The sequence below is a fragment of the Dipodomys merriami genome, unplaced genomic scaffold (genome assembly GCF_024711535.1).
Source record: "Dipodomys merriami isolate MVZ:Mamm:240054 unplaced genomic scaffold, mDipMer1.0.p SCAF_25, whole genome shotgun sequence".
Lineage (NCBI taxonomy): Eukaryota > Metazoa > Chordata > Mammalia > Rodentia > Heteromyidae > Dipodomys > Dipodomys merriami.
Window position 1 is genome coordinate 22,094,986 of NW_027203937.1, and position 24,726 is coordinate 22,119,711.

The 24,726-nt window shown below is 35.7% G+C and overlaps 2 protein-coding genes across 2 annotated transcripts; both read left to right on the top strand.

Moving 5' to 3' along the window:
- The first annotated feature begins 3,752 nt into the window (after positions 1-3,752).
- Positions 3,753-4,697, top strand: LOC138836278 (olfactory receptor 5P6-like). Its single transcript, XM_070034770.1, has one exon. It carries the CDS (start codon positions 3,753-3,755, stop codon positions 4,695-4,697), a length of 945 nt encoding a protein of 314 aa, XP_069890871.1.
- Positions 4,698-23,150: 18,453 nt separating this feature from the next.
- LOC138836279 (olfactory receptor 5P6-like) lies at positions 23,151-24,095 on the top strand. The gene has a single exon (XM_070034772.1). It carries the CDS (start codon positions 23,151-23,153, stop codon positions 24,093-24,095), a length of 945 nt encoding a protein of 314 aa, XP_069890873.1.
- Positions 24,096-24,726: the final 631 nt, after the last annotated feature.

Consider the following 24,726-nt stretch of genomic DNA (forward strand, 5'->3'; position numbering starts at 1 on the left):
AGGAACCCTATTACACTGCTGGTGGAAATGTACACTTATACAACCACTTTGGAAAGCAGTCTGGAGGGTCCTTAGAAAGCTAAAGATTGACCTCGCTTGCGACCCAGTCATACCACTTCTAGGCATCTACCCTGAACAACAGGAACCAATATACAAGGACACGTGCACCTCCATGTTTATTGCAGCACTGTTCGCAATAGCTAGGATATGGAAACAACCCAGATGTCCCACCACAGATGAATGGATCCAAAAATTGTGGTATCTATGCACAATGGAATATTATGCAGCCATTAGAAATGACAAAATAATGGCATTTGCAGGGAAATGGATGGAGCTAGAAGGAATCACGTCGAGCGAGGTAAGCCAAGAGCAGAGGCAAACGGTACATGGTCTCCCTGATAAGTGGATGCTAAATCCAAAATGTTAGGTGATATGACAAAACTAACAGGACTTAAGAAACAAAGAACTCCCACTCATCTGGTCGAACCACTACTAAACATTCCCATGCTGCTGATCACATGTACGGTGTATAACATGTGAACACCGTTATATGTTATAGACTGTGATAGACAATTTGCTCCAGTAAAGTTAGAATGAACTTGTTACTTTAAATGAGCATCATTATTCCACAATACTGTGAAATTCAGGAAATTATGTAATCACTTAATCACAATAAAAAAAAAAAGAACCTCGGGGAAGTTAGGGAGGGAAGGGATGGTAGGGGGAAAACAATGGAGGGGGTAACAATGTTCAATAGGAAGTGTACTCATTACCTCACTCATGCAACTGTAACCCTCTGTATAGTATCTTTATAATAAAAAAAATTAAGACAAACACACAAAAAAAGAAACTGTGGTATATATACACAGTGGAATTTCTTTTATATGTTAATTTTCTAGTAGCATAGTTTTTTCTGATCCATTTATAACTAATTGACAGATTTTATTGTTTTGTGTACAATTAATTTTTATACAGACTTTCTAAGGCAAAGAAAAATTATCTTTTCTTTGATTTGTCACCTTTTTCTAGAATACTTATTAAAGGAAAGTAAAATTTTATATTCAATCAGTATGCCTTTAACTTCTCTCTGATACTGTTCAGCATTTTGTTCTTTACTTTCCAAGTCTTGCCCACTGCATTGAGCAGCAGTGCCTATGCACTTAGTCCCAGTGTCAGAATTTCTTATGATACAGTGTGTTCTTGTTTGATTTTGCTTTTTAAGCTAGAAAACACAATCATTACCAATCTTAAATATTTAACTACTGTAGCCATTCAGTGGTGACTCATGCCTGTAATTCTAACTACTCTGGAGGCTGAGATATGACGGTCAAGGTTCTAAAGCAGCCCAGGAAGGAAAGTCCATGAGACCCTTTTTGCTAATTAACCAACAAATAGCCAGAAAAGAAGCTGTGACTCTAGAGGTAAAGTCCTCTCCTTGAGCATAAGGGCTCAGAAACAGTGCTCAGGCCCTGAGTTAAAGCCTCAGGACTGAAACAACAACAACAACAAAATAATTAACTTCTCTGATGGGTGATTAAATAGAATGATTCAGTGATTCAATTCTTCTTCTTTTTTTGGGGGGGGTCCTGTTGTGGGGCCTGAACTCGGAGCCTGAACTCTGGCCCTGAGAACATGTATTTAACTATGAGATCATTGTAATAGTGTACTCCAAATCATTATGAAAGGAATGTGACTAATACATGAAGGAAAAAGAAATTACACTTGAGGATTGACAGACTCCTTGAAGATTACTTTTGTTTATGTGAAATAAACTGCTCATTATTCACTGGAGAATATGATAATGATTACTGGTATATTTGACCTCATGTGTGAATCTCTACTCTTCTGATGTTTACTACCTAAGTCAAATAATAAAAGGTAGAGGAACTATTATATAATCATAATACCTTCATGGTTGTTTTTACTGTAAGATGAATGAATTCTTATTCCAAGAGGTAAGGTTGAGTTCTGTGAGCTATTTTTTGTTTCCATCTTGCACCAGCAAAATCACAATCTGAAAATTTATCTAATTTATATGCACTAGCTGAGAATCAGAAATGGTCAAATCAAACTATCTACTACATAAAAAGAGACTTTAACTGAGATAACAAATTTTTATAGGAAAATTAATGAAAATAAATGACAGTTTTAAAAAATAATTTTAAATAAGAATTTTATTTAAAAATAATTCAGTATTCCACTATTTCTTTTTCATCTATCCATATTACTAGAATCTCAGATAGAATTTAACCACACCCAAATTTAGCCTTCAGCCTCAATGCTAATGCATTCACTAGTTTTCAAAGGCTTTTAGGGATTAATCTTTATAAATATGTTGTAGAAAAACTTGCTTTGCTTATCGCTTGAATTCTCTACTACTATAAACATGTTGGTCACAGTGAATGCTATAAATCCAAAATATTGGTTGATGAAATTTGAACTAACCTCTAGCTTGATACACCTGGTTAAACTGTTCAACTTTGAATGCTGAAACTTGATTTCCCATTGTACTATTGAAGATAATATTACTTAACACTCTGATGCACCAATTAGAAAATATTTTTGCACTTAGAAAATAGATCTTGTTAGAGAAAATAAACCTTGAGAATCAGGTCCTAAGTATTAGTCACATAATATTTTGCAGAATAATCATGTTGGCATTTGAGATGATGTGAGAAAGCAAATGCAAATATTAAAAATACTTCATAAATTTACAATTAGTAAGTTCATTTATAACTTTAATATGAATTCCTTTCCATTTCTTCCTTTCCTATTAAGACAATGTATTTCCCATTTTAAAATTGGTCTTTTTCACATAGTGTCTTGTGAGAATCACTATTGTATTGTTTTCTCTGAGGGAAAGTGGGAGAAAATGAGAGAGAGGATAACACTGTTTGAAAAGAAATGTACTAATTGCCTTACTTATGTAACTTTAACCACTCTGTACATCATATTTACAAGTAAAAAAACACTGGTCTTCAAGTAAGACCTATTTTTACTGATGGACTTTGTAAACTATGTGGCTAAGGAAGCACTTCTTTTTATAAATGAACAGATAGATGAAAAACTATCCCTATATCCCCGGCTTACAGGTGTGTTCACCTTGATTGTAATGATTATTTAGTTCATTATTTCATTATTTAGCTCATTATTTAGTTCATTATTTCATTAACATTATGGTTACTGAAGAAATGGGCTGAGCTCAACCTGCTGGAGGTTCATATACTGCTTCTAGTACTTGCTATGAAACCTTAGAGAAGTATATTACCATTTGTTCAATATGAAAAGAAAATATAAAAGTACTTAGCATATAGTTTCCTGGAAAATAAAAAGAACTAAATATTAAAATTTAAATCCTCTGGGTATTAACTTAATAAGCAATTGATAAATGTTATCTTATATTGCAGTCATTACTACATATTTTAATTAGCTTTAAATCTATTTTGTTAATTATATTAAACCTTTTTATCATTTTGATCACTCTCTTATTTATAAATATTAGGATTAAAGCTCTGTATATCCATTGAAGCATATACAGAGGGCCAAAGACATGCTATTTGAAGCTATTAATGTTTCTACTTTTAAAATATTTAAAAAATAGACTCATTAGGTATAAAAGCATAGACTGAACCTTCAGGGTAAAAGTATAATTAATATATTTGCCTGTGCTAATCAAAATGTAACTACATATTTATGGCACATTCATATCAGCTTTTCCTCAAAGCTGTGTCTGGCAGCAATTCCTCAGTCTGATGGATTCCCTGGTGGATGGGAACCACACTACAGTGACAGAGTTCATTCTATTGGGCTTAACACAAGATCCAGTTCTTCGAGTCATCCTCTTCATCATCATTCTGTGCATCTACCTGGTGACTGTATCTGGGAATCTCTGCACAATTCTCCTTATCAGATTTTCTTCTCTGGTCCATCATCCCATGTACTTTTTTCTCAGCCATTTAGCCTTTGTTGACATAGTCTTGTCATCTTCTGTCACACCCAACATGCTGGTTACTTTCCTAGTGGACAAAAATACCATCTCTTACCATGGATGTGCCTTCCAGCTTGGCTCAGCCGCTTTCTTTGGGGCAACTGAGTATTTCCTTCTGGCTGCAATGGCTTATGATCGCTTCATGGCCATCTGTAACCCACTGTTGTATTCAACCAAAATGTCCACCCAAGTCTGTGTGCAGTTAATCATGATGGCTTATGTAGGTGGTTTAATCAATGGTTGCACTTTCAATCTTGGTGTCTATGTTTTACCTTTCTGTGGACCTAATAATGTCAACCATTTCTACTGTGACTTTTCTCCTTTAGTTGAACTGTCCTGTTCTGATGTCAGTGTCATTACAGTTGTTGCCTCAAGTATTGTTGGCTCCTTGATTCTGTTCACAGGGCTGGTCGTAGTCTTTTCATACGTGTACATTGTCATCACCATCCTGAAGATGCGCTCCACTGAGGGCCGCCACAAGGCCTTCTCCACCTGCAGCTCCCACCTCAGTGCAGTCACTTTGTACTATGGGACCACTACATTCATTTATGTGATGCCAAAGTCCATGTACTCTACTGACCAGAACAAGGTGATATCTGTGTTCTATATGGTGGTGATCCCCATGTTGAACCCACTCATCTACACTCTCAGGAACAAGGATATTAAGGAGGCCCTGAAAAGACACATGGGCAGAAAAATATTTTCTTAGTTTCTATTAGTTCACAATACTGTGTATTGTGAAAACATTTTATTCAAATGATAGTAATTCTCTGTTTCCTATGTTTAATAACTAAATTCTAGTGTAGATCATGTTAGTAAATGTGCAGGATGAATTTTCAGATATTGATTAGTATGTCACAGGTTAATAATGTGTTATCTTTAATAAGATTAATTTGTAAACAAATCAAAGAAAGGGTGGACAAATGGGAGTGCCTGAAGTTGCAGAGCTTCTGCATGGCAAAGGACATAGCTAGCAAGATCAATAGAAAGCCCACAGATTGGGAGAAGATCTTCACTAGCCATACAATGGACAAGGGTCTCATATCTAAAATATACTTGGAACTCAAAAAATTAAATCCCCCAACAAAAAATCCTCAAAGAAACCACTGTCCAATAAATAAGTGGGCAAATGACTTAAAGAGAAACTTCTCTGAAGAAGAAAGAAGGATGGCCAATAGACACATGAAGAAATGCTCAACCTCCATAGCCATAAAAGAAATGCAAATCAAAACAACATTTAGATACCACCTCACCCCAGTTAGGATGGCAAAAATCAAGAACTCTAATAACAACAGATGCTGGAGGGGATGTGGACAAAAGGGAACCTTACTTCATTGTTGGTGGGAGTGTAAACTTGTTCAACCACTTTGGAAAGTAGTATGGAGGTTCCTCAAAAGACTCCACATAGGGCTTCCCTATGACCCAGCAATCCCACTTTTGGGCATTTACCCAAATGCTTACAAACAAGACCACACTAAAGCTACCAGCACAACTATGTTTATTGCAGCATTATTTACCATAGCTAAGACCTGGAACCAACACAGATGCCCCTCAGTAGATGAATGGATCAAGAAAATGTGGTATATATACACAATGGAATTCTATGCCTCCATCAGAAAGAATGACATTGCCCCATTTGTGAGGAAATGGAAAGACTTGGAAAAAATTATATTAAGTGAAGTAAGCCAAGCCTAAAGAAACATAGGTCCCATGGTTTCCCTTATTTGCAATATCTAGTATATATATAAGTCAAGCAGAAAAGGTCAGATAAGGTGATGTTAGGAAAATGAACCCTAAGATATGTGTTTAAATGTTTTTTTTCTTTTATGCATTTGTTTCTAATGCATTTATAAGATTATTTCTTTGTTGCTTTGTATGTCCTTCCCGCACAGTATAACCCCTGCTTTCACTGTATTTGAAGTCGGTATAATTTGTGGAGGTGAAGGGGAAAAACACGTCGTTTAAATAAGGATACAGATGGACCCGTTGCAACAATGAGAAGTACAAGTTGTCTTGTTGAAAATGAACTTTACAAATTTGGTGGGCAGGGTGGGGGTTGGCTGGGAAGGGATGGGAAGGGTAAACAAAGGAGGAGGCTACAATGCTGATAAGAAATGTACTCACGGATGTGAGGGCGATCTGGCTGCGACATCTGTCACCCCATTGATTGCCAGGGTTGATTCGGCTGATCTGGCTGGCTAGGTGGGTGTCCCCTTCCTCCATCACCGCTCCATGTGCGTCCCTCCCGAAGCTGCGCGCTTGGTCGAAGAGGACGACCATCCCCAATAGAGGAGGACCGGCCTTCGGTCAAGGTTATTTGAGTAGCTGCGCTCCCCTGCTAGAACCTCCAAACAAGCTCTCAAGAAATGTACTCACTATCTTGCCCATGTAATTGTAAGTCCTCTGTACAGTATTTTCACAATAAAAAAGATTAATTTGTAATTAAGAATATCATATTGTTTTCCATAAAAATATTTTAATTTTTTAAAAATTTTATTTGTTGGTTGTGGGGCCTGAACTCTGGGCCTAGGCACTGTACCTCAGCTCTTCAGCTCAAGGCTAGCACTCTACCACTTGAGCCACAGCACCACTTCCAGTTTTCTTTGTTGTGGTTTATTGGAGATAAGAGTCTCACTGAGGTTCCTGCCCAGACTGGCTTTGAAACGTGATCCTCAGATCTCAGCCTCCTGAGTAGCTAGGATTATAGGCATGAGCCACCAGTGTCCACAAATATTTTTATTTTTAATCATATATTTTATTTAAAGTACTTTGAGTTGTACATTGATGTTGCTGCAAATATAAATATATAAGTATAAGTATGTGTGATTTTTCAACATTACCTCATTCGGAAAAATAATTGATAACTCTCTTTATGATTGGCTCTGCATTCTGGAAGTAAATGACGAAGTAGGTCAGAAAAACATCTTACAGGTTTTATTGTGCTAAGTTTATCTACTGGGCTAGAAACAACAGGTTGGGTTGTGCCATGGCATAAATTCCCTTTGCTGCCATTTACACCCTACTGTATTCAACCAAAATATTCATAAGGTCATCCTAGTGGTTTTTTCAGTGGTTGCTCTGTCTCCATGTGCTTCTTTCGGCACTTTATTTCTGTGTTTGCAATGGAGGCAATCACTTTCCTGTGTTTTTGCTCCATAAGTTGAGTTCTTTCTTCTGTTCTGATGTCAGCGTCCCCACAATTGTTTTCTCATTATTTGATTGCCTTATCATTATGGATATAAAGTTTGTTATCTCTATCACCAATACCCATATTCTAGTTAGTTCGTCTTATCTCTGTGTAAGATTCTTCACTGAAGGCCAAGGAGGTCTTTTTGTGAGACAGTAGACCTGCTCTCCAATTAATGACAATGAGTTATGCTCCTACAACATAAAGGGTAATTTCAGGTACCTATGCTCAGCCTGTTAGGACTGCTATGTGATTTTGAGTATAAGTATATATGGGACTTTTTCATGTTATTTATTGATTTTAGTTTTAATGTTTTCTTATTTAAGATACAGTATTAAAATGAGAGATATTCAAAACAGACTGTGTCTGCACACAATTGTTGAATCACTCATGTACTGTAATTTACCCTCATTAGCTTTCAGATATTGTTCTACATACCCACCTTAAAACGGAATTTTACATTAAATTTTTTACATATTACTTAGTGATATACTAGAAATCTCCTTTGTCAAACACACACACACACACAGACACGCACACACACACACACACACACACACACACACATGATTTCTTACGCCTCCCAACCTGACTTCTTATTTTTTTTTCAATTGTGAAAATACTGTACAGAGGGGTTACGATTACATGGGCAAGATAATGAGTACATTTCTTATCAAACATTGTAGCCTCCTCCTTTGTTTCCCCTTCCCATCCCTTCCCAACTTAACGTCTTAGATATCATTCCACTGAGTGAAGGGGAATAGATTGTAAATCCTGCTTAGTGGAGCCATTAAGAGTTCATCATATACATGCTTGCACTGAGATTGCCTGGATGCCAAAATATGCCTCTTTCTTATTACAACTCATAAATATTCAAAATGCAGCAAAGATATACATTCAAATGATAATTTTTTCTTGAGATAAATGCTACAGAGAACATTTTCATTTGAGAATAAGCAACAGGATTTTGCTTCAGTAAATGATCCACAAGTAATAATTTTGAGGTTCTCAGATTTTTCATCAGGATGCCACACACTTATAGGTGATATCTGGCATTCTTAAGTCATTCTTTTTTTTCTAACATACTGTGAGCTTTCCATTTTCAATTTCCAATCATTTGCTCCAGTATTGATATTGCCTATAATTCAATGTCTTTACAAGTGTGCTGTCTGTAAGTTGAAGTGTTTCAGTTCTTCCTTGTCTATCTTTCTTCATATTATGTCTTTTGCTTGTCTTATTTTCTACCGGCATCTCCAGAAAAGCATTGACTATTAGGAGTGAGAGTGACCCTTGTTCTCCCTAATCACAGTGATGGGAAGTATTTAACAAACATATTTTACCTAACTTACTGTCTCCCAACCTCATCTGTATTGCTGGAAATAGAAAAATTTCCTTTTTGTCAAAGGTTGAAGAGTATCCTGAGTAGTGTGTGTGTGTGTGTGTGTGTGTGTGTGTGTGTGTGTGTGTGTGTGTGTGTGTGTGTGTGTGTGTGTGTGTGTGTGTGTGTGTGTGTGTGTGGTTCCTGTTCAAGTGTTTCAAATTCCACCTGATGCTCTTAAAAGGTGCCACTTAGAGGAATTCACATATAATTTTGAGTTTTTCATTCAACTCTCCATTTGGAAACTGGATTTTTGTTTTGGGTTTTTTTTTTTTGGTTTGGTGTTCTTTTCCCCCATATATGGTGGGTTTCATCCTCCCTGCAGTTCCTTTGCATTTAACTAGTACCAAACTTTACAGTTTACCATCTCTTCCCGAGTACTGTCCTCTGAGCCTTCAAATCATCAGTTTCATCTTTCTACTCCTATTTAATAGAACAATGGGAATCGTTAGCTATTGAGCCATTCAGAAGACCGAAGAAGATAATACATGCCAAGGGGAAGCACAATGCTTGCCAGATTAACTTTGAATGAAAGTCAGCTAGTTCTATTCCTGACCTACATACATATCATGGGAACTTAAGAAATGTGACGACAAAGCTTTTTGAATTACAGCTTGAAAATGAGTTATACTGAATCTTCACACTGAAAGTCATCATCACTCACTCCTCTTCCAGCACATTATACAACCCATTATCCAGTGGCTAATGCATTTTGAAGACTAAGTTTTACTTGGAGGTCATCCAAACCACTTTTCTCTCACAATTCTCCATACAATTTCCAAACGTACTTTATAATTTTGGGTATAAGTATCATATGTACATCCTAAGTAATTGGCTAAAATTCCATTGTACATATCCTGTCTTTCATATTCCTTAATGTTTTCTTACATCTGTTGTTGTAAAGTAAAACAGAGTTGATAAGAATAGGTGTTAGATATTCCATCTTATAATTTTTTGCATCTTGGTACACTTTATACAGTAATATTATAGTTAACTAAGAACAAGCATTTAGCTATAAGATCATTGTAATAGTGTATCCAAATAATTATGAAACAAAAGTAATTAGTACTTGAAGAGAAAAGAAATTACACTTGAGAATTGACAGAGTTCTTGAAGAGTACTTCTGTTTATGTGAAATAAACTGTTCATTACTCACTTGAGAATGTGATCATGATCACTGGTAGATTTGAATGCACAGGTGAATTTCTAGTCTTCTGATGCTTGTCACCAAAGTCAATAAAAGAGAAAGGATCTGGTATATAATAATAATGACTTTGCATTTTTAATCCATGATGAATGAATCTTTATTTCAAGAGGTAGAATTGACTTCTATGAATGAATCTGTTTTTCTCAATTTCCCTGCTATACCTGAGAAAATTGAAATCTGAAAATTTATGTAATTTATACCTTAGTTGAGAATCATTGATGGTCAAATCAAGCTTTCTGCTACCATAGAAAAAGAACTCTTTAGTTAGGCTAACAAATTTTCATAGGAAAATTCACAGGAAGAAAGAAAGAAAAAAAATTACACTATTTCTTATTCACCCACCCATATGACCAGAATCTCAGATGGTCTTTAACCATACCTAAATTTAACCTTCAGTCTCCATGCAAAAATATTCACTAACTTTAAAAGTATAATTAAATATCTTGTAGAAAAGCTTACTTTATTGGTTGAATGCTCTGTTTTTACAGGAAGAAGACATATTGGCCAAAGCCAATGCTATAAATGTTGTGCAATGTGATTCAAACTAAACCTTAGCTGGGTAAACCTGGGCAAACTTATTTTGTATGCTGAAACTTTATTCCTCATTGTACTATTGGAGATAATATTACTTTATGCTGTAATGCCTCCATTAGAATATATTGTTGCACTCAGGAAATAGGTTGTGTTTGAGAAGTAAACATTAGCATTCACGTTCCAATTATTAGTTCCATAATGTTTTACAAAGTAATTAGGCTGGTATTTGAAACGATATGAGGAAGCAAATGCAAATATTAAAAATATCTCATAAATTTACAATTAGTAACTTAATTTATAACTTTAAATGAGTTCATTTCTAATTCTTCATTTTTCTACTAAGAAAATGTATTTCCCATTTTAGAAACTGGTCTTAAAACAAGACCTTCTTTTACTGATAGACTTTGTAAACTATGTGGCTGAGGAAGCACTTCTTTTATAACGAACATATAGAAAGCTGAAAACCTAACTCAGTATCATCTGTTTACATGTGAGTTCACCTTCATTGTAATGATTTTTAGTCCATTTCATTTATTTCATTTATATTATGGTTACTAGGGAAATGGGCTGAGTTCAACCTTCTTTTCATACGCTGCTTCTAATACTTTCTATGAAACCTTAGAGAACTTGTTTAACATTTTCTCAACTCTAAAATGGAGCTATAAAAGTACTTTTAAAAGTTTCATTGTTATTTAAAATAAATATATTGAATTTTAAACCCTGTAGGTGTTAATTCCAGTCATTACTACATTTTTCATTTACACATTTAAATCTACTTTGTTAAGTATATTAAAGATTTTTTTCATTTTAATGATTCTCATATGTTGAAATCTTTAGGATTAATGGTCTTTGAACAGCTAGTTGCCAGTGGCTCACACCTGTAATCCTAGTTAGTCAGGAGGCTGAGACAAAAGGCTGGAACAAAATCTACCAAGCAAACGGCCCCCATAAACAGGCGGGAGTTGCAATCCTAATATCAGATGAAATAGACTTCAAATTGAAATTCATGAGAAGAGATACAGAAGGTCGCTACATATTAATTAAAGGATCTCTCCTCCAGGAGGATATTACAATTCTAAATATCTATTCGCCAAACAATGGAGCAACCAAATTTATCAAAGAAACACTACTTTCCGTCAAATCCCATATAGATCAAAAGACATTAATTGTTAGGGATTTTAACACACCACTCTCCCCACTAGATAGATCAACTCGGCAAAAACTCAACAGAGAAACCGCAGATCTAAACAGCTGCATAGATCAACTAGACTTAACAGACATCTACTGAAAATTTCACCCAGCAGCATCAAAATACACGTTTTTCTCAGCAGCACATGGAACGTTTTCTAAAATAGACCACATTTTAGGCCACAAAGCAAACTTGTCTAAATTCAGAAACATTGAAGTTATACCTTGCATTCTCTCTGACCAGAAGGGAATAAAATTAGAACTCAACACCAAAAGCCACCAAAGAAAGTCCGGTATCACATGGAGGCTGAACAACACACTGCTGAATCATGAGTGGGTCATGGAAGAGATTAGAAAGGAAATTCAAACGTTTATGCTATTCAACAAAAATGAACACACAAATTACCAGCTCCTCTGGGACACGGCAAAGGCAGTACTCAAAGGCAAGTTTATAGCTCTGAGCTCCTACATCAACAAATTGGAGAGATCTGAAACTAACAATTTAATGAGACATCTAAACCTCCTTGAAAAAGAGCAGCAAGATAAACCCCAATCCAGTAGATGGAAAGAAATAATTAAAATTAAATCAGAATTAAATGAGTTAGAATCCAAAAAAACTACAGTAAGAATCAACAAAACAAAGAGCTGGTTCTTCGAAAAACTTAACAAAATTGACAGAACCTTAGCAAATCTTATCAGAAAAAGAAGAGAACACACCCAAATTAATAAACTCAGAGATGAGAATGGAAACATCACCACGGAAACAACCAAGATTCAGAACATTATAAGGGAATACTTCTCAAAACTTTATGCTAATAAGTTTGAGAACTTGACAGAAATGGACCTTTTCCTAACAAATATTGACATGCCAAAATTAAACCAAGATGAATTAAACTATCTTAACAGGCCCATATCAAGCACTGAAATAGAGACAGCAATAAGAGTCCTCCCAGCTAAGAAAAGTCCAGGACCAGATGGTTATACAGCGGAATTTTACAAGACCTTCAAAGCAGAGCTCACACCAATACTCCTCCAACGCTTCAATGAAGTTGAAAGAGATAGCTCACTACCGAACACATTCTATGAAGCCATCATAACCCTCATCCCAAAACCAGCAGGGACTCATCAAAGAAAGAGAACTATAGACCCATTTCTTTGATGAACATTGATGCAAAACTTCTCAACAAAATTTTGGCCAATCGACTTCAACAACTCATCCAAAATATCATACACCACGATCAAACAGGATTCCTTTCAGGGATGCAAAGCTGGTTCAATATACGCAAATCAAGTAATATTATTCATCACATCAAGAATAAGAACCTCATGGTTATCTCAATAGATGCAGAAAAAGCATTTGACAAGATCCAACACCCCTTTATGATGAAGGTTTTGGAAAAATTAGGAATACATGGAACATTCCTCAATACAATAAAGGCTGTATATGACAAACCTACAGCCAGCATTATACTCAATGGTGAAAAACTAAAGCCATTTCCTCTTAACTCAGGAACAAGACAAGGATGCCCACTCTCTCCACTTCTCTTCAATCTAGTATTAGAATGCCTAGTTACAGCAATAAGACAAGATGTAGACATAAAGGGGATCCAAATAGGGAAAGAAGAAATAAAACTCTCCCTCTTTGCAGATGACATGATCTTGTATTTAAAGAATCCCCTAAACTCCACTCCCAAATTACTCAAGCTGATTCAAAACTTTGGCAAAGTAGGAGGTTATAAAATTAACCCCCAAAAATCAATGGCTTTTCTGTATGCCAACAATGAGAAAAGTGTGGCTGAAATTAGGAAAGCAACTCCATTTGTAATAGCTCCACAAAAAATAAAATACCTAGGAATTAACTTAACTAAAGAAGTGAAGGACCTCTATGATGAAAACTTTAAAATCTTAAAAAAGGAAATCAACACAGAACTTAAAAAATGGCAAAACCGCCCATGCTCCTGGATTGGAAAGATTAACATCGTGAAAATGGCAATACTTCCCAAGGCTATCTACAAATTCAACACGATACCTATCAAAATTCCACCCTCATTCTTCAAGGAAATAGAAGAGGCAATCCAAAAATTCATATGGAACAATAAAAGACCCCGATAGCAAAAACGCTCCTCAACGGAAAGAACACTGCTGGAGGAATATCAATACCAAATTTCAAACTCTACTATAAAGCCATAGTAATCAAAACAGCTTGGTATTGGCATAAGAACAGACCTCAGGACCAATGGAATAGAATTGAAAACCCAGAAATGAACCTACTTCCTTATCTTTGATAAGGAAGCTAAAACAATAGAATGGAAGAAAGACAGCCTCTTCAGTAAATGATGCTGGCAAAATTGGTTAACTACATGTAGAAAACTAAAGCTAGATCCTTATATATCACCCTGCACCAGAATCAACTCCAAATGGATCAAAGACCTTGAACTCAAAGCAGACACTCTGAAAACATTACAGGATGAAATAGGAGAAACCCTAGGTCTCCTTGGCTCAGGTCGAAACTTTCTGAATAGAGACCCGGAAGCACAACAAATCAAAGAAAGGTTGGACAAATGGGATTACATAAAGTTGCAGAGCTTCTGCAGGGCAAATGACATAGCTAGCAAGATCAATAGAAAGCCCACCGATTGGGAGAAGATCTTTACTATCCATACAACGGACAAGGGTCTCATATCTAAAATATACTTGGAACTCAAAAAATTAAACCACCCAACAACAAATCCTCAAAAAAACAACTGCCCAATAAATAAGTGGGCAAAAGACTTAAAGAGAAACTTCTCTGAAGAAGAAAGAAGGATGGCCAATAGACACATGAAGAAATGTTCAACATCCCTAGCCATAAAAGAAATGCAAATCAAAACAACATTGAGATATCACCTCACTCCAGTTAGAACAGCAAAAATCAAGAACTCTAACAACAACAGATGCTGGAGGGGATGTGGACAGAAAGGAACCTTACTTCATTGTTGGTGGGAATGTAAACTTGTTCAACCACTTTGGAAAGCAGTATGGAGGTTCCTCAAAAGACTTCACATAGATCTCCCCTATGATCCAGCAATACCACTTTTGGGCATTTACCCAAATGTTTACAAACAAGACCACACTAAAGCTACCAGCACAACTATGTTTATTGCAGCATTATTTACCATAGCTAAGACCTGGAACCAACACAGATGCCCCTCAGTAGATGAATGGATCAAGAAAATGTGGTATATATACACAATGGAATTCTATGCCTCCATCAGAAAGAATGACATTGCCCCATTTGTTAGGAAATGGAAAAACTTGGAAAAAATTATATTAAGTGAAGTAAGCCAGGCCCAAAGAAACATAGGTCCCATGGTTGCCCTTATTTACAATATCTAGTATATGTATGAGTCAAGCAGAAAAGGTTAGATAATGTGATGTCTGGAAAATGAACCCTTAGATATGTATTTTAATGTTTTTTTCTTTCATGCATGTGTTTCTAACACATTTATAAGATTATTTCTTTGTTGCTTTGCATGTCCCTCCCTCACAGTATAACCCCTGCTTTCACTATATTTCATGTCAGTATAACTTGTGGAGGAGATGGGGAAAAACCAGTTGTTTAAGGATACAGGTGAACCTGTTGCAACAATGAGAAGTACAAGTTGTCATGTCCAAAACGAGCTTTACAATGTCGGTGCGGGGGGGGGGGGCAAAGGGGGAAAGGAGAAGGATAGGGATTGGCGGGGGAGAGTGGAGGCTGCAATGCTCGGTATAAAATGTACGCATTATCCTGCCCATGTAATTGTAACCCCTCTTTACAGTATGTTCACAAATAAAATTAAATTAAATTAAAAAACACTTATACAAGAAGGTACATACCCACCACTTCCATCCCCCCATCCTTGGCTTCTGGAAACACTAATCACTGTTCTGTGTTCTTGGCTTTGCCTACTCTGGATAATTTGTGTGAATAAAGCATTACCTTTTGCATTTATTTCCTTTTATTTAGCATAACATTTTAAAGACTCATTCTTTTAATGCATGTTTATTCTTATTGCAAAAGTGATATACAGACTTTGCAGTTATATAAGTCAGACAAAGAGTACATTTCCTTCTTAAAAATATTACCATTTCACTTGCTCTGTCCCAGTTTTCCCTCCCATCCCCACGCACAAGTTGTATAGTTCATTTTCAACACAGTGTCAAGTGAGTACCACTGCTGCATTTATTCACCCTTTGTCTCCATTTCTGTTTTCTCCATTTACCCTTCCCAAACAGATAAACAAACAAGACAAAGGAAAAGAAAAAAACAGCAAAAAAGAAAACCTCTTGCTTCCATTTCCTGGAGTTTATTTTGAGTAATATTATTTTATATGATCAGATGCACATAGACATTGCACCTTCGTATTTTTTTCTCTTGAGAATATCCTCCTTTGGTCTCATTGTGTGTGAGTGCCTAGAGAACTGTATAATTTATTATGTCCCAGTGTCTTTTTTACATCCATACTGTCAACTTGTAGATTTATAGAAACATTCTAGCCATCACAAATGAAAGGAACCATGCAAACAATGTTGATTTGGGTTTGCCTTACATTATTTAATAGAATTTTTCCAAATCTTTATAATTACTTATAGATGGTACAATATAATTTTTTCTGATGGAAGCATAGAATTCCATTGTGTATATATACCACATTTTATTGACCATTCATCCACTGAAGGGATCTGGGTTGATTACAAATCTTGGTTATAGTAAACAATGCTGCAATGAGCATGGTTGTGCTGATAGTGTTAGCGTTGCTTTGTTTCTGGTCTATTAGATAAATGCCCAGGAAAGGAATTTGCTATTTTTTGCTGAGGATTTTTGTGTCTGTGTACAGTTGAAATGTATTTTTCCTTTAATACCCTCAGTCAGGTTTTCATTTTATTCTATTACTTCACATAATCAACTTTGAAGTATTTCCTCCTCCAGTTCTTCTAAGAGATTGTGAAGAACTGATGTTACTTCTTCTTTAAACTTTTAATAAAATAATTTAGTGAAACCATTTAGGCACCTTTCTTGGTAATTTTATTATAAATTCATATAGGTAAGAGACAATTTTTAAATAACATTTCTTATTGTCTAAATTACAGTAGCTTTTGTTTTTTTATAAAAAATGGATCATCATAGCTAGAAAACATGTTTACAAGTATATATGGATATAAATACACAACAAATATATGTATAAAACATTTATTATTGGTGTATCTATTTGATGAAGTCAGTCTTTTATCATTACATGATATTTTTATCATAAGGTGTAGGCTCTGAAATATACTTTATATGGCATAAACATAGTAATGCTTCTGAAGCTAATTTTCCTTACATAAATGTCTGTATAATTTAACTTTTTTTCTACTTTATTAAATGAACATATTTACATGAGGAACCAGGTATATTTAGGAGAGGGGTGGGGTTAGAGGAGATGAAGAAGACATGAAATTGATCAAGATGCATTGTACTCATAAACTGACATGTTGAACTAGAACTCCTTTGTACAAATACTCAATGATAATAAAAAGGTATTCAAAAAATCCAATGCCTGCTACAAGAAAACTGGAAAAAGGTGGCCTTCACAAAACAGAAAATCCTACAGCCACTTTTCAGACAACCTGTAAAGTTCCAAGGCCCAAGGTCCTGGACAATGAGAGAGTGACTTTCATCCATCCTTGTTCCCAAGCACATGTATGGCTAGTGTCAGAAGGATACACTGGGAAATCACTGTCTCTTCTCTCCATCTGTCCTCATCCAAAAAGCGAGCAATTTCTGCTCATTCTCCATCCTAAGTTTTCTTGAATATTTTTATTATCTTTAAGTGGTTGTTCAAAGGAGGATATTATGTAGACAACACATCTTAATGGCTGTGGCTCCTTTCAACATTCTCAATCAGGCCTCACAACCCATACCTTCCCTCACTTCTCTTAAATTTTGAGTTGGAGTTTACTTTTTACTTTTTAGTTTAGAATTTCTCCTGAAATATACATACATATATATATATATATATGATATCAACAGTTATGACTGGGTCCATATTCTCATTGAAGATAATAAAGTAGGTCAGACAACAAAAATGTTAGCAATGTTTTTCTTGCAGTGAGATTATCTATGTGCACCCTAAGAGATTACGTTGGGTATTTGGCTTCCATGGCCTATGATCACTTTGTAGCAATCTTCACACAAACTCACTGCAGAAAACTGGGGAAAAAAGGTGATCTTGACCACATTTCAGACAAGCACTAAATAGTACACTTCCCTTCAAAAGGTCTCACTGGAACAGACTAAGAGAGTGATCCTCATCCATCCTCCCCTCATGCACCTGTTTTGCTAGGGTCAGAAGCAGACACTGGGAATTGACTGTTCCTTCTCTCCAGTCACTCCTCATCCAACCACCGGCAGTTTCTCCTCATTCCTCATTATAATTTTTTATAAATTTTTTATAATTTTTTTTGGGTTCGTTCGTGGGGCCTGAACTCTGGACCTGGGCAATGTCCCTCACCTCTTCAGCTCAAGGCTAGCACTCTACTCTACCACATGAGCCACAGTGCCACTTCTGGCTTTTTTCTTTTTGCTTATGTGGTGCTGAGGAATCAAACTCAGGGCCTCAGGCATGCAAGGCAAGCGCTCTACCACTGAGCCACCTTCCCAGCCCCTCATTATATTTTTTAAAACAAACTTTTGCTTTACTAAAAGTGACTCAAATACTCTTCCTCTCCTCTATATTTGTGTTGTTTCCTACACAGGTACCCATAAAGTTACGCTTACCTTCTTAAGGATTCCGGTACATCTGGTTTTCTTCCTTTCATGAAGTCTTTCACAAGTTTTTCTGGATAAAATACATCCCAGTGAGCCGGGCGCTGGTGGCTCACGCCTGTAATCCTAGCTACTCAGGAGGCTGAGATCTGAGGATCAGGGTTCAAAGCCAGCCCGGGCAGGAAAGACCATGAGACTCCTATCTCCAATAAACCACTAGAAAACCGGAAGTGGCGCTATAGCTCAAGTGGTAGAGCGCTAGCCTTGAGCTGAAGAGCTGAGGGACAGCGCCCAGGACCAGAGTTCAAGCCCCCACGACCGACAAACAAAAAAAAAAAATACATCCAAGTGAGACTGATAGTCTGTCTACGGTATTTTTATTTGACAGCATCTGTTAACACTTGTTCCTCTACACAGTGTCGTTATACAATAATGGCTAAACTATGGGGCTTTTCCTTTGTGCCTTCTGATCCTCATTTTACTTATGGCTGGCACAAATGCATCACTTCTACAGAAGTACATGCAGTTTTTGCACCATGTAATATATGCTTAACCATAAAACACTGGTTATTGTAGGAGTACTAGAGTGACACTAAATAAATGCTCAGTAAACCCTTATATTGAACTGCTTCCAACAGCACTGCAGAAGTTTCTCTTAGATTCATTTTTTAAGGGAAAAGATTCTTGAATGTTGGACAGGAGGGCTTTCCAAGGTCTCCAATTTTCTGCTCTTCATTTATAACAAGTGAACCCTAAATTCAGGACAAAAAGGGTTAATCTCAGATATCTATGCTCGGACTGTTAGGAATGCTATGTGGTCTTGTGTACAAGTATGTGGCATGTCTTTTCTAATATGATTTTTTAATTTTAGTTTTGATGTTTCCTTTTTTAATACATTACATTAAAATAAGAGATATTCAAAGAAGAATTGTGTCTCTAAAACATTATTTAATCACTCATGTGTTATAATTCATCTTTGTTATCATTCAGGTATTGTTCTGTTTTCTCACCTTAAAGTGGAATCAGATTTTAGATTTTCTACAGTTCACTTACTGACATACTACAAATAATTTTCCTTTGTGAAAAACAAAAACACATACAAACATTTTCTTGTGCCTCTCAACCTTCATTCTGGACCACCATTCCACTGGGTGAAGGAAAGTAGATTGTAAATCTTGCTTACTGGAGCTATTCAGAGTTGACTCCATACCTGCTTGAGCTGGGATTGTCTGGATCCCAACATAGCTCTCTTTCTTGTCACAATTCATAAGACAATTCAAGTTGTAGCAAAGAATTAAATTCAAATGATAAAAATTTCTTGAGATAAATATTGTAGAGAATATTTTTTGAGAATAGGCAAACTTTTTTGCCTTGGCACATGATTCTCAAATCATACTTATGAGGTTCTCAACTTCTCTAATTAGGATTCTATACATTTGAAGCCAATATTTGGTGGCCTTAAATAGGTCTTTTCTTCTAATTGATTGTGACCATTTTCCTTTTGTTTCCAATCATTTGCTCCAGTAATGGCATTGTCCATCATTGAATATGTTCACCTGTATATTGTGTGTAAGTTCAAGGGTTTTATTTGTGATATGGGTACTTTACAGTAATAGCTGTAAGACAACTCCACTAGCTACGTTGAGAATGTAGGAGAGATAATATATTCTGCTTGCCTTATTTTCTGCCTGGCAACTCCAGGAAAACACTGACTACTAGAAATGAATGAGAATAGGCCTTGCTTTTCCTAAACTTAGTGGGGAGAACATTTAACGTTTTACTTCTAACCAATTTATTTCAGTTAACATAATATCCCCTATCTTTATCTGTGTTGCTGGAAATATCAGAATTTTCTCCTTTTAACAGGTTGAATATTATGCTAAGTAATGTATCTGAGTTTTTGTGTGTATCTCTCTGTGTGTATTTGTCTGTATATATCTGTTTTAATATTCAAGTCTTTCAAATTCTAGCTGATATTCTTTAAAGTCCCTCTTACAAGAACTCAATATAATCACAAATTTTCACTCAGCTACCACTTAAACATTTGATTTTTAATTTTTGTTTTGTCTTGCCTCTTTTCCCACTTGGGTTTCATCTCCCCTGAAATTACTTTGCATTTAAGTACCACCAAATTTTCAGTTGGGCATCTCTTCCCAAGAACTGTCCTCTGACCTTTCAAATCATCACAGTTTCATATTTCTATTCCTTTTAAATGGGACACTGGACATAGTTAGCTAGGAAATCATTGGAAAGATTGAAGATGATAAAGCATGTGAAAGGGAAACACAGTGCTTGGCAGATTAAGCTATTAATGAAAGTTGGTTAGTTCTATCCCTGATCTACCACATGTATGATGGGAACATAAGACCATGAAGTAGAAGTTTCTAAAATTACAGCTTGCAAATGAGTTAGAGTGACTCTTCAGGTTATAGGAAATCATCATGCATTCATATTCCATCAACTCATACAAGATGCAAACCAGTGGCTACCATGTTCATAATAATAAGTCTCACATAGAAGTCATCCAATACATTTTTTCTCACAATACTCGATACAATTTCCAAACTTTTATATCTTTGGTTATAAAAATCATATATATGTCATAAATAATTATCTAAAATTCAAATTTATATATTATCTCTCCTATATTCTCAATGTAGCTAGTGGAATTGTCTTACAGCTATTACTGTAAAGTACCCATATCACAAACAGATGTTGAGATGTATTGTATTTCAACTTAGTATTCTTTACACTGATATACCTAAGTTAAGTAAGGTCATGTATTTAGCTATGAGATTATTGTAATATTGTACTCCAAATCATTATGAAAGGAAAGTGATTAATACATGAAGAAGAAAGAAATTACACTTGAGGATTGGCAAAGTCCTTGAAGATTACTTTTGTTTATATGAAATCAACAGCTCATTATCCACTAGAGAATATAACAATCACATGAATGCTCATGTGAATCTTTAGTCTTCTGATGCTTATCATCTAAGTCAAATAATAAAAGGCAGAGGAGCTAATACTCTGTGTTTTTCTACTGTAGGATGAGAGAATTCTTATTTCAAGAGGTAAGGTTGATTTCTGTGAGTATAGCTGTCTTTTCAGTTTCCCTCTTGTACCAGAGGAAAAAAAAATCACAATATGAAAATTTATCTAATTTATGGGCCCTAACTGGTCAAATCAAGCTATTTATAACCAAAAAAACCAACAACACTTTAGCTGAAATAACTTAAATTTTTATAGGAAAATTGATGGAAACATATACGCATAATTCAATTTTCCACTAATCCTTATGCATCCACTTGTCTGACCAGAATCTCAGATAGTATTTAATATACCTAAATTTACCCTTCAGCCTCATGCTAATAAATTCACAAGTTTTCAAAGGCATTTAGTGGTTAAACTCTGTAAACTTATTATGTCTATTGGTTGAATTCTCTCCTACTACAGAAATGGTTTTCACAGTCAGTGCTACGATACTCCATTAGAAAGTATTTTTGCATTTAGCAAATAGATCTTGTTAGAGAAAATGAACCTTAACATTTAAGTTCTAAATATTAGTCACACAATATTTTGCAGAATATTTAGGTTGGCATTTCAGATGATCTGAGAAAGCAAATGGAATATTCAAAATACCTCATAAATTTACAATTAGTAACTTCATGTATAACTTTAATATGAGTTCCTTTATATTTCTTCCATTCCTATTAAAAGAGTGTATTTCTTATTTTAATAATTGGTGTTTTTCAACATAGAGTCTTGTGAGTATCACTGTTGCAATGGTTCTCCCAAAGGGAAACAAGAAGAAAATGAAGGAGAGGGCAACACTGTTGGAGAAGAAATGTACTAATTGACTTTCTTATGTTCCTGTAACTCCTCTGTACATCACTTTTTTTTTATCAGTTATGCGATTTGAACTCTGGGCCTGGGTGCTGTCCCTCAACTCTTCAGCTCAAAGCTAGTGTTCTACCACTTGAGCCACGGTGCCACTTTTGGTGTTCTGAGTCGTTTATTGGAGATAAGAGTCTCAAGGACTTTTCTGCCTGGGCTGGCTTTGAAAAACAGTCCTCAGATCTCAGCCTCCTAAGTAGCTAGGATTGCAGGCATGAGCCACCAGTGCCCGGCTCTCTACATCTTTATAATTTTAAAAAATGGTCTTCAAACAAGACCTATTGTTACTGATAGACTTGTAAACTATGTAGCTAAGGAAGCACTTCTTTTATAAATGAAAAGACAGTTGAAAAACAAACCCTATATCCTTTGTTTACCTATGTGTTCACTTTCATTATAATGCTTATTTATGTCTTTGCAACTAGTCTTGCAATTACATTATGGTTACTGAAATAACAGGCTGAGTTCAACCTGCCTGAGTTTCATATGCTGCTTCTTGTACTTTCTAAGAAACCTTAGGGAAGCTGCTTAACAGTTGTTCAACTATAAAATGGAAATCTAAAAATACTTAAGAAACACTTTCATGAAAAATAAAAAGATCTACACTTAACATTTTAAATCCTCTGGTGTTAACTTAGTAAGTGATCCAGTCATTACTACAAATTTTTTATTAATACCTTTAAATCTATTTTGTTAAGTATGATAAAACTTTTTGTCATTTAAATAATTTTCTTATTTTTAAATGTTATGATTAAAGCTCTGTATATGTATTGTAGCACATATAGAGGGCCAAGAAGATACTATTTGAAGCTAATTTTAATGTTTCTACTTTTAAAATATTTTAAAAATAGACTCATTAGGTATAAAAGCATAGACTGAACCTTCAGGGTAAAAGTGTAATTAATATATTTGCTTGTGCTAATCAAAATGTAACTACATATTTATGGCACATTCATATCAGCTTTTCATCACAGCTGTGTCTGGCAGCAGGTCCTCAGTCCGATGGATTCCCTGGTGGATGGGAATCACACTGCAGTGACAGAGTTCATTCTGTTGGGCTTAACACATGATCCAGTTCTTCGAGTCATCCTCTTCATCATCGTTCTGTGTATCTACCTTGTGACTGTATCTGGCAATCTCTGCACAATTCTCCTTATCAGATTTTCTTCTCTGGTCCATCATCCCATGTACTTTTTTCTCAGCCATTTAGCCTTTGTTGACATAGTCTTGTCATCTTCTGTCACACCCAACATGCTGGTTACTTTCCTAGTGGACAAAAATACCATCTCTTACCATGGATGTGCCTTCCAGCTTGGTTTTTCTGCTCTCTTTGGGACAGCTGAGTATTTCCTTCTAGCTGCAATGGCTTATGATCGCTTCATGGCCATCTGTAACCCACTGTTGTATTCAACCAAAATGTCCACCCGAGTCTGTGTCCAGTTAATCATGGTGACTTATGTAGGTGGTTTAATCAATGGATGCACTCTCTATCTTGATGTCTATGTTTTACCTCTCTGTGGACCCAATAGAGTCAATCATTTCTTTTGTGACTTTGCTCCTTTAGTTGAACTGTCCTGTTCTGATGTCAGTGTCCTCACAGGTGTTGCCTCAAGTATTGTTGGCTCCTTGATTCTGTTCACAGGGCTGGTCGTAGTCTTTTCATATGTGTACATTGTCATCACCATCCTGAAGATGCGCTCCACTGAGGGCCGCCACAAGGCCTTCTCCACCTGCAGCTCCCACCTCAGTGCAGTAACTTTGTACTACGGGACCACTACATTCATTTATGTGATGCCAAAGTCCATGTACTCTACTGACCAGAACAAGGTGATATCTGTGTTCTACATGGTGGTGATCCCCATGTTGAACCCACTCATCTACACTCTCAGGAACAAGGATATTAAGGAGGCCCTGAAAAGACACATGGGCAGAAAAATATTTTCTTAGTTTCTATTAGTTCACAATACTGTGTATTGTGAAAACATTTTATTCAAATGATAGTAATTCTCTGTTTCCTATGTTTAACAACTAAATTCTAGTGTAGATCATGTTAGTAAATGTGCAGGGTGAATTTTCAGATATTGATTAGTATGTCACAGGTTAATAATGTGTTATCTTTATTAAGATTAATTTGTAATTAAGAATATCATATTGTTTCCATAAAAATATTTTAATTTTTTAAAATTTTATTTATTAATTTACTTGTTGGTTGTGGGGTTTGAATTCTGGGCCTAGCCACTGTACCTTAGCTCTTCAGCTCAAGGCTAGCACTCTACCACTTGAGCCACAGCACCACTGCCAGTTTTCTTTGTTGTGGTTTATTGGAGATAAGAGTCTCTCTGAGGTTCCTGCCCAGGCTGGCTTTGAAACGTGATCCTCAGATCACAGCCTCCTGAGTAGCTAAGATGATAGGCATGAGCCACCAATGTCCTGAAATATTTTTATTTTTAATCATATATTTTATTTAAAGTACTTTGTGTTATACATTAATGTTGTTGCAAATATAAATCTTTAAGTGTGTATGATTTTTCAAATTACCTCATCCTGTAAAATGATTGATAACTCTCTTTATGATTGA

What these genes read in the sequence shown, in the direction of transcription:
- LOC138836278 (XM_070034770.1), top strand. Translation starts at nt 3,753, where the DNA reads ATGGATTCCCTGGTGGATGGGAACCACACTACAGTGACAGAGTTCATT.
- LOC138836279 (XM_070034772.1), top strand. Translation starts at nt 23,151, where the DNA reads ATGGATTCCCTGGTGGATGGGAATCACACTGCAGTGACAGAGTTCATT.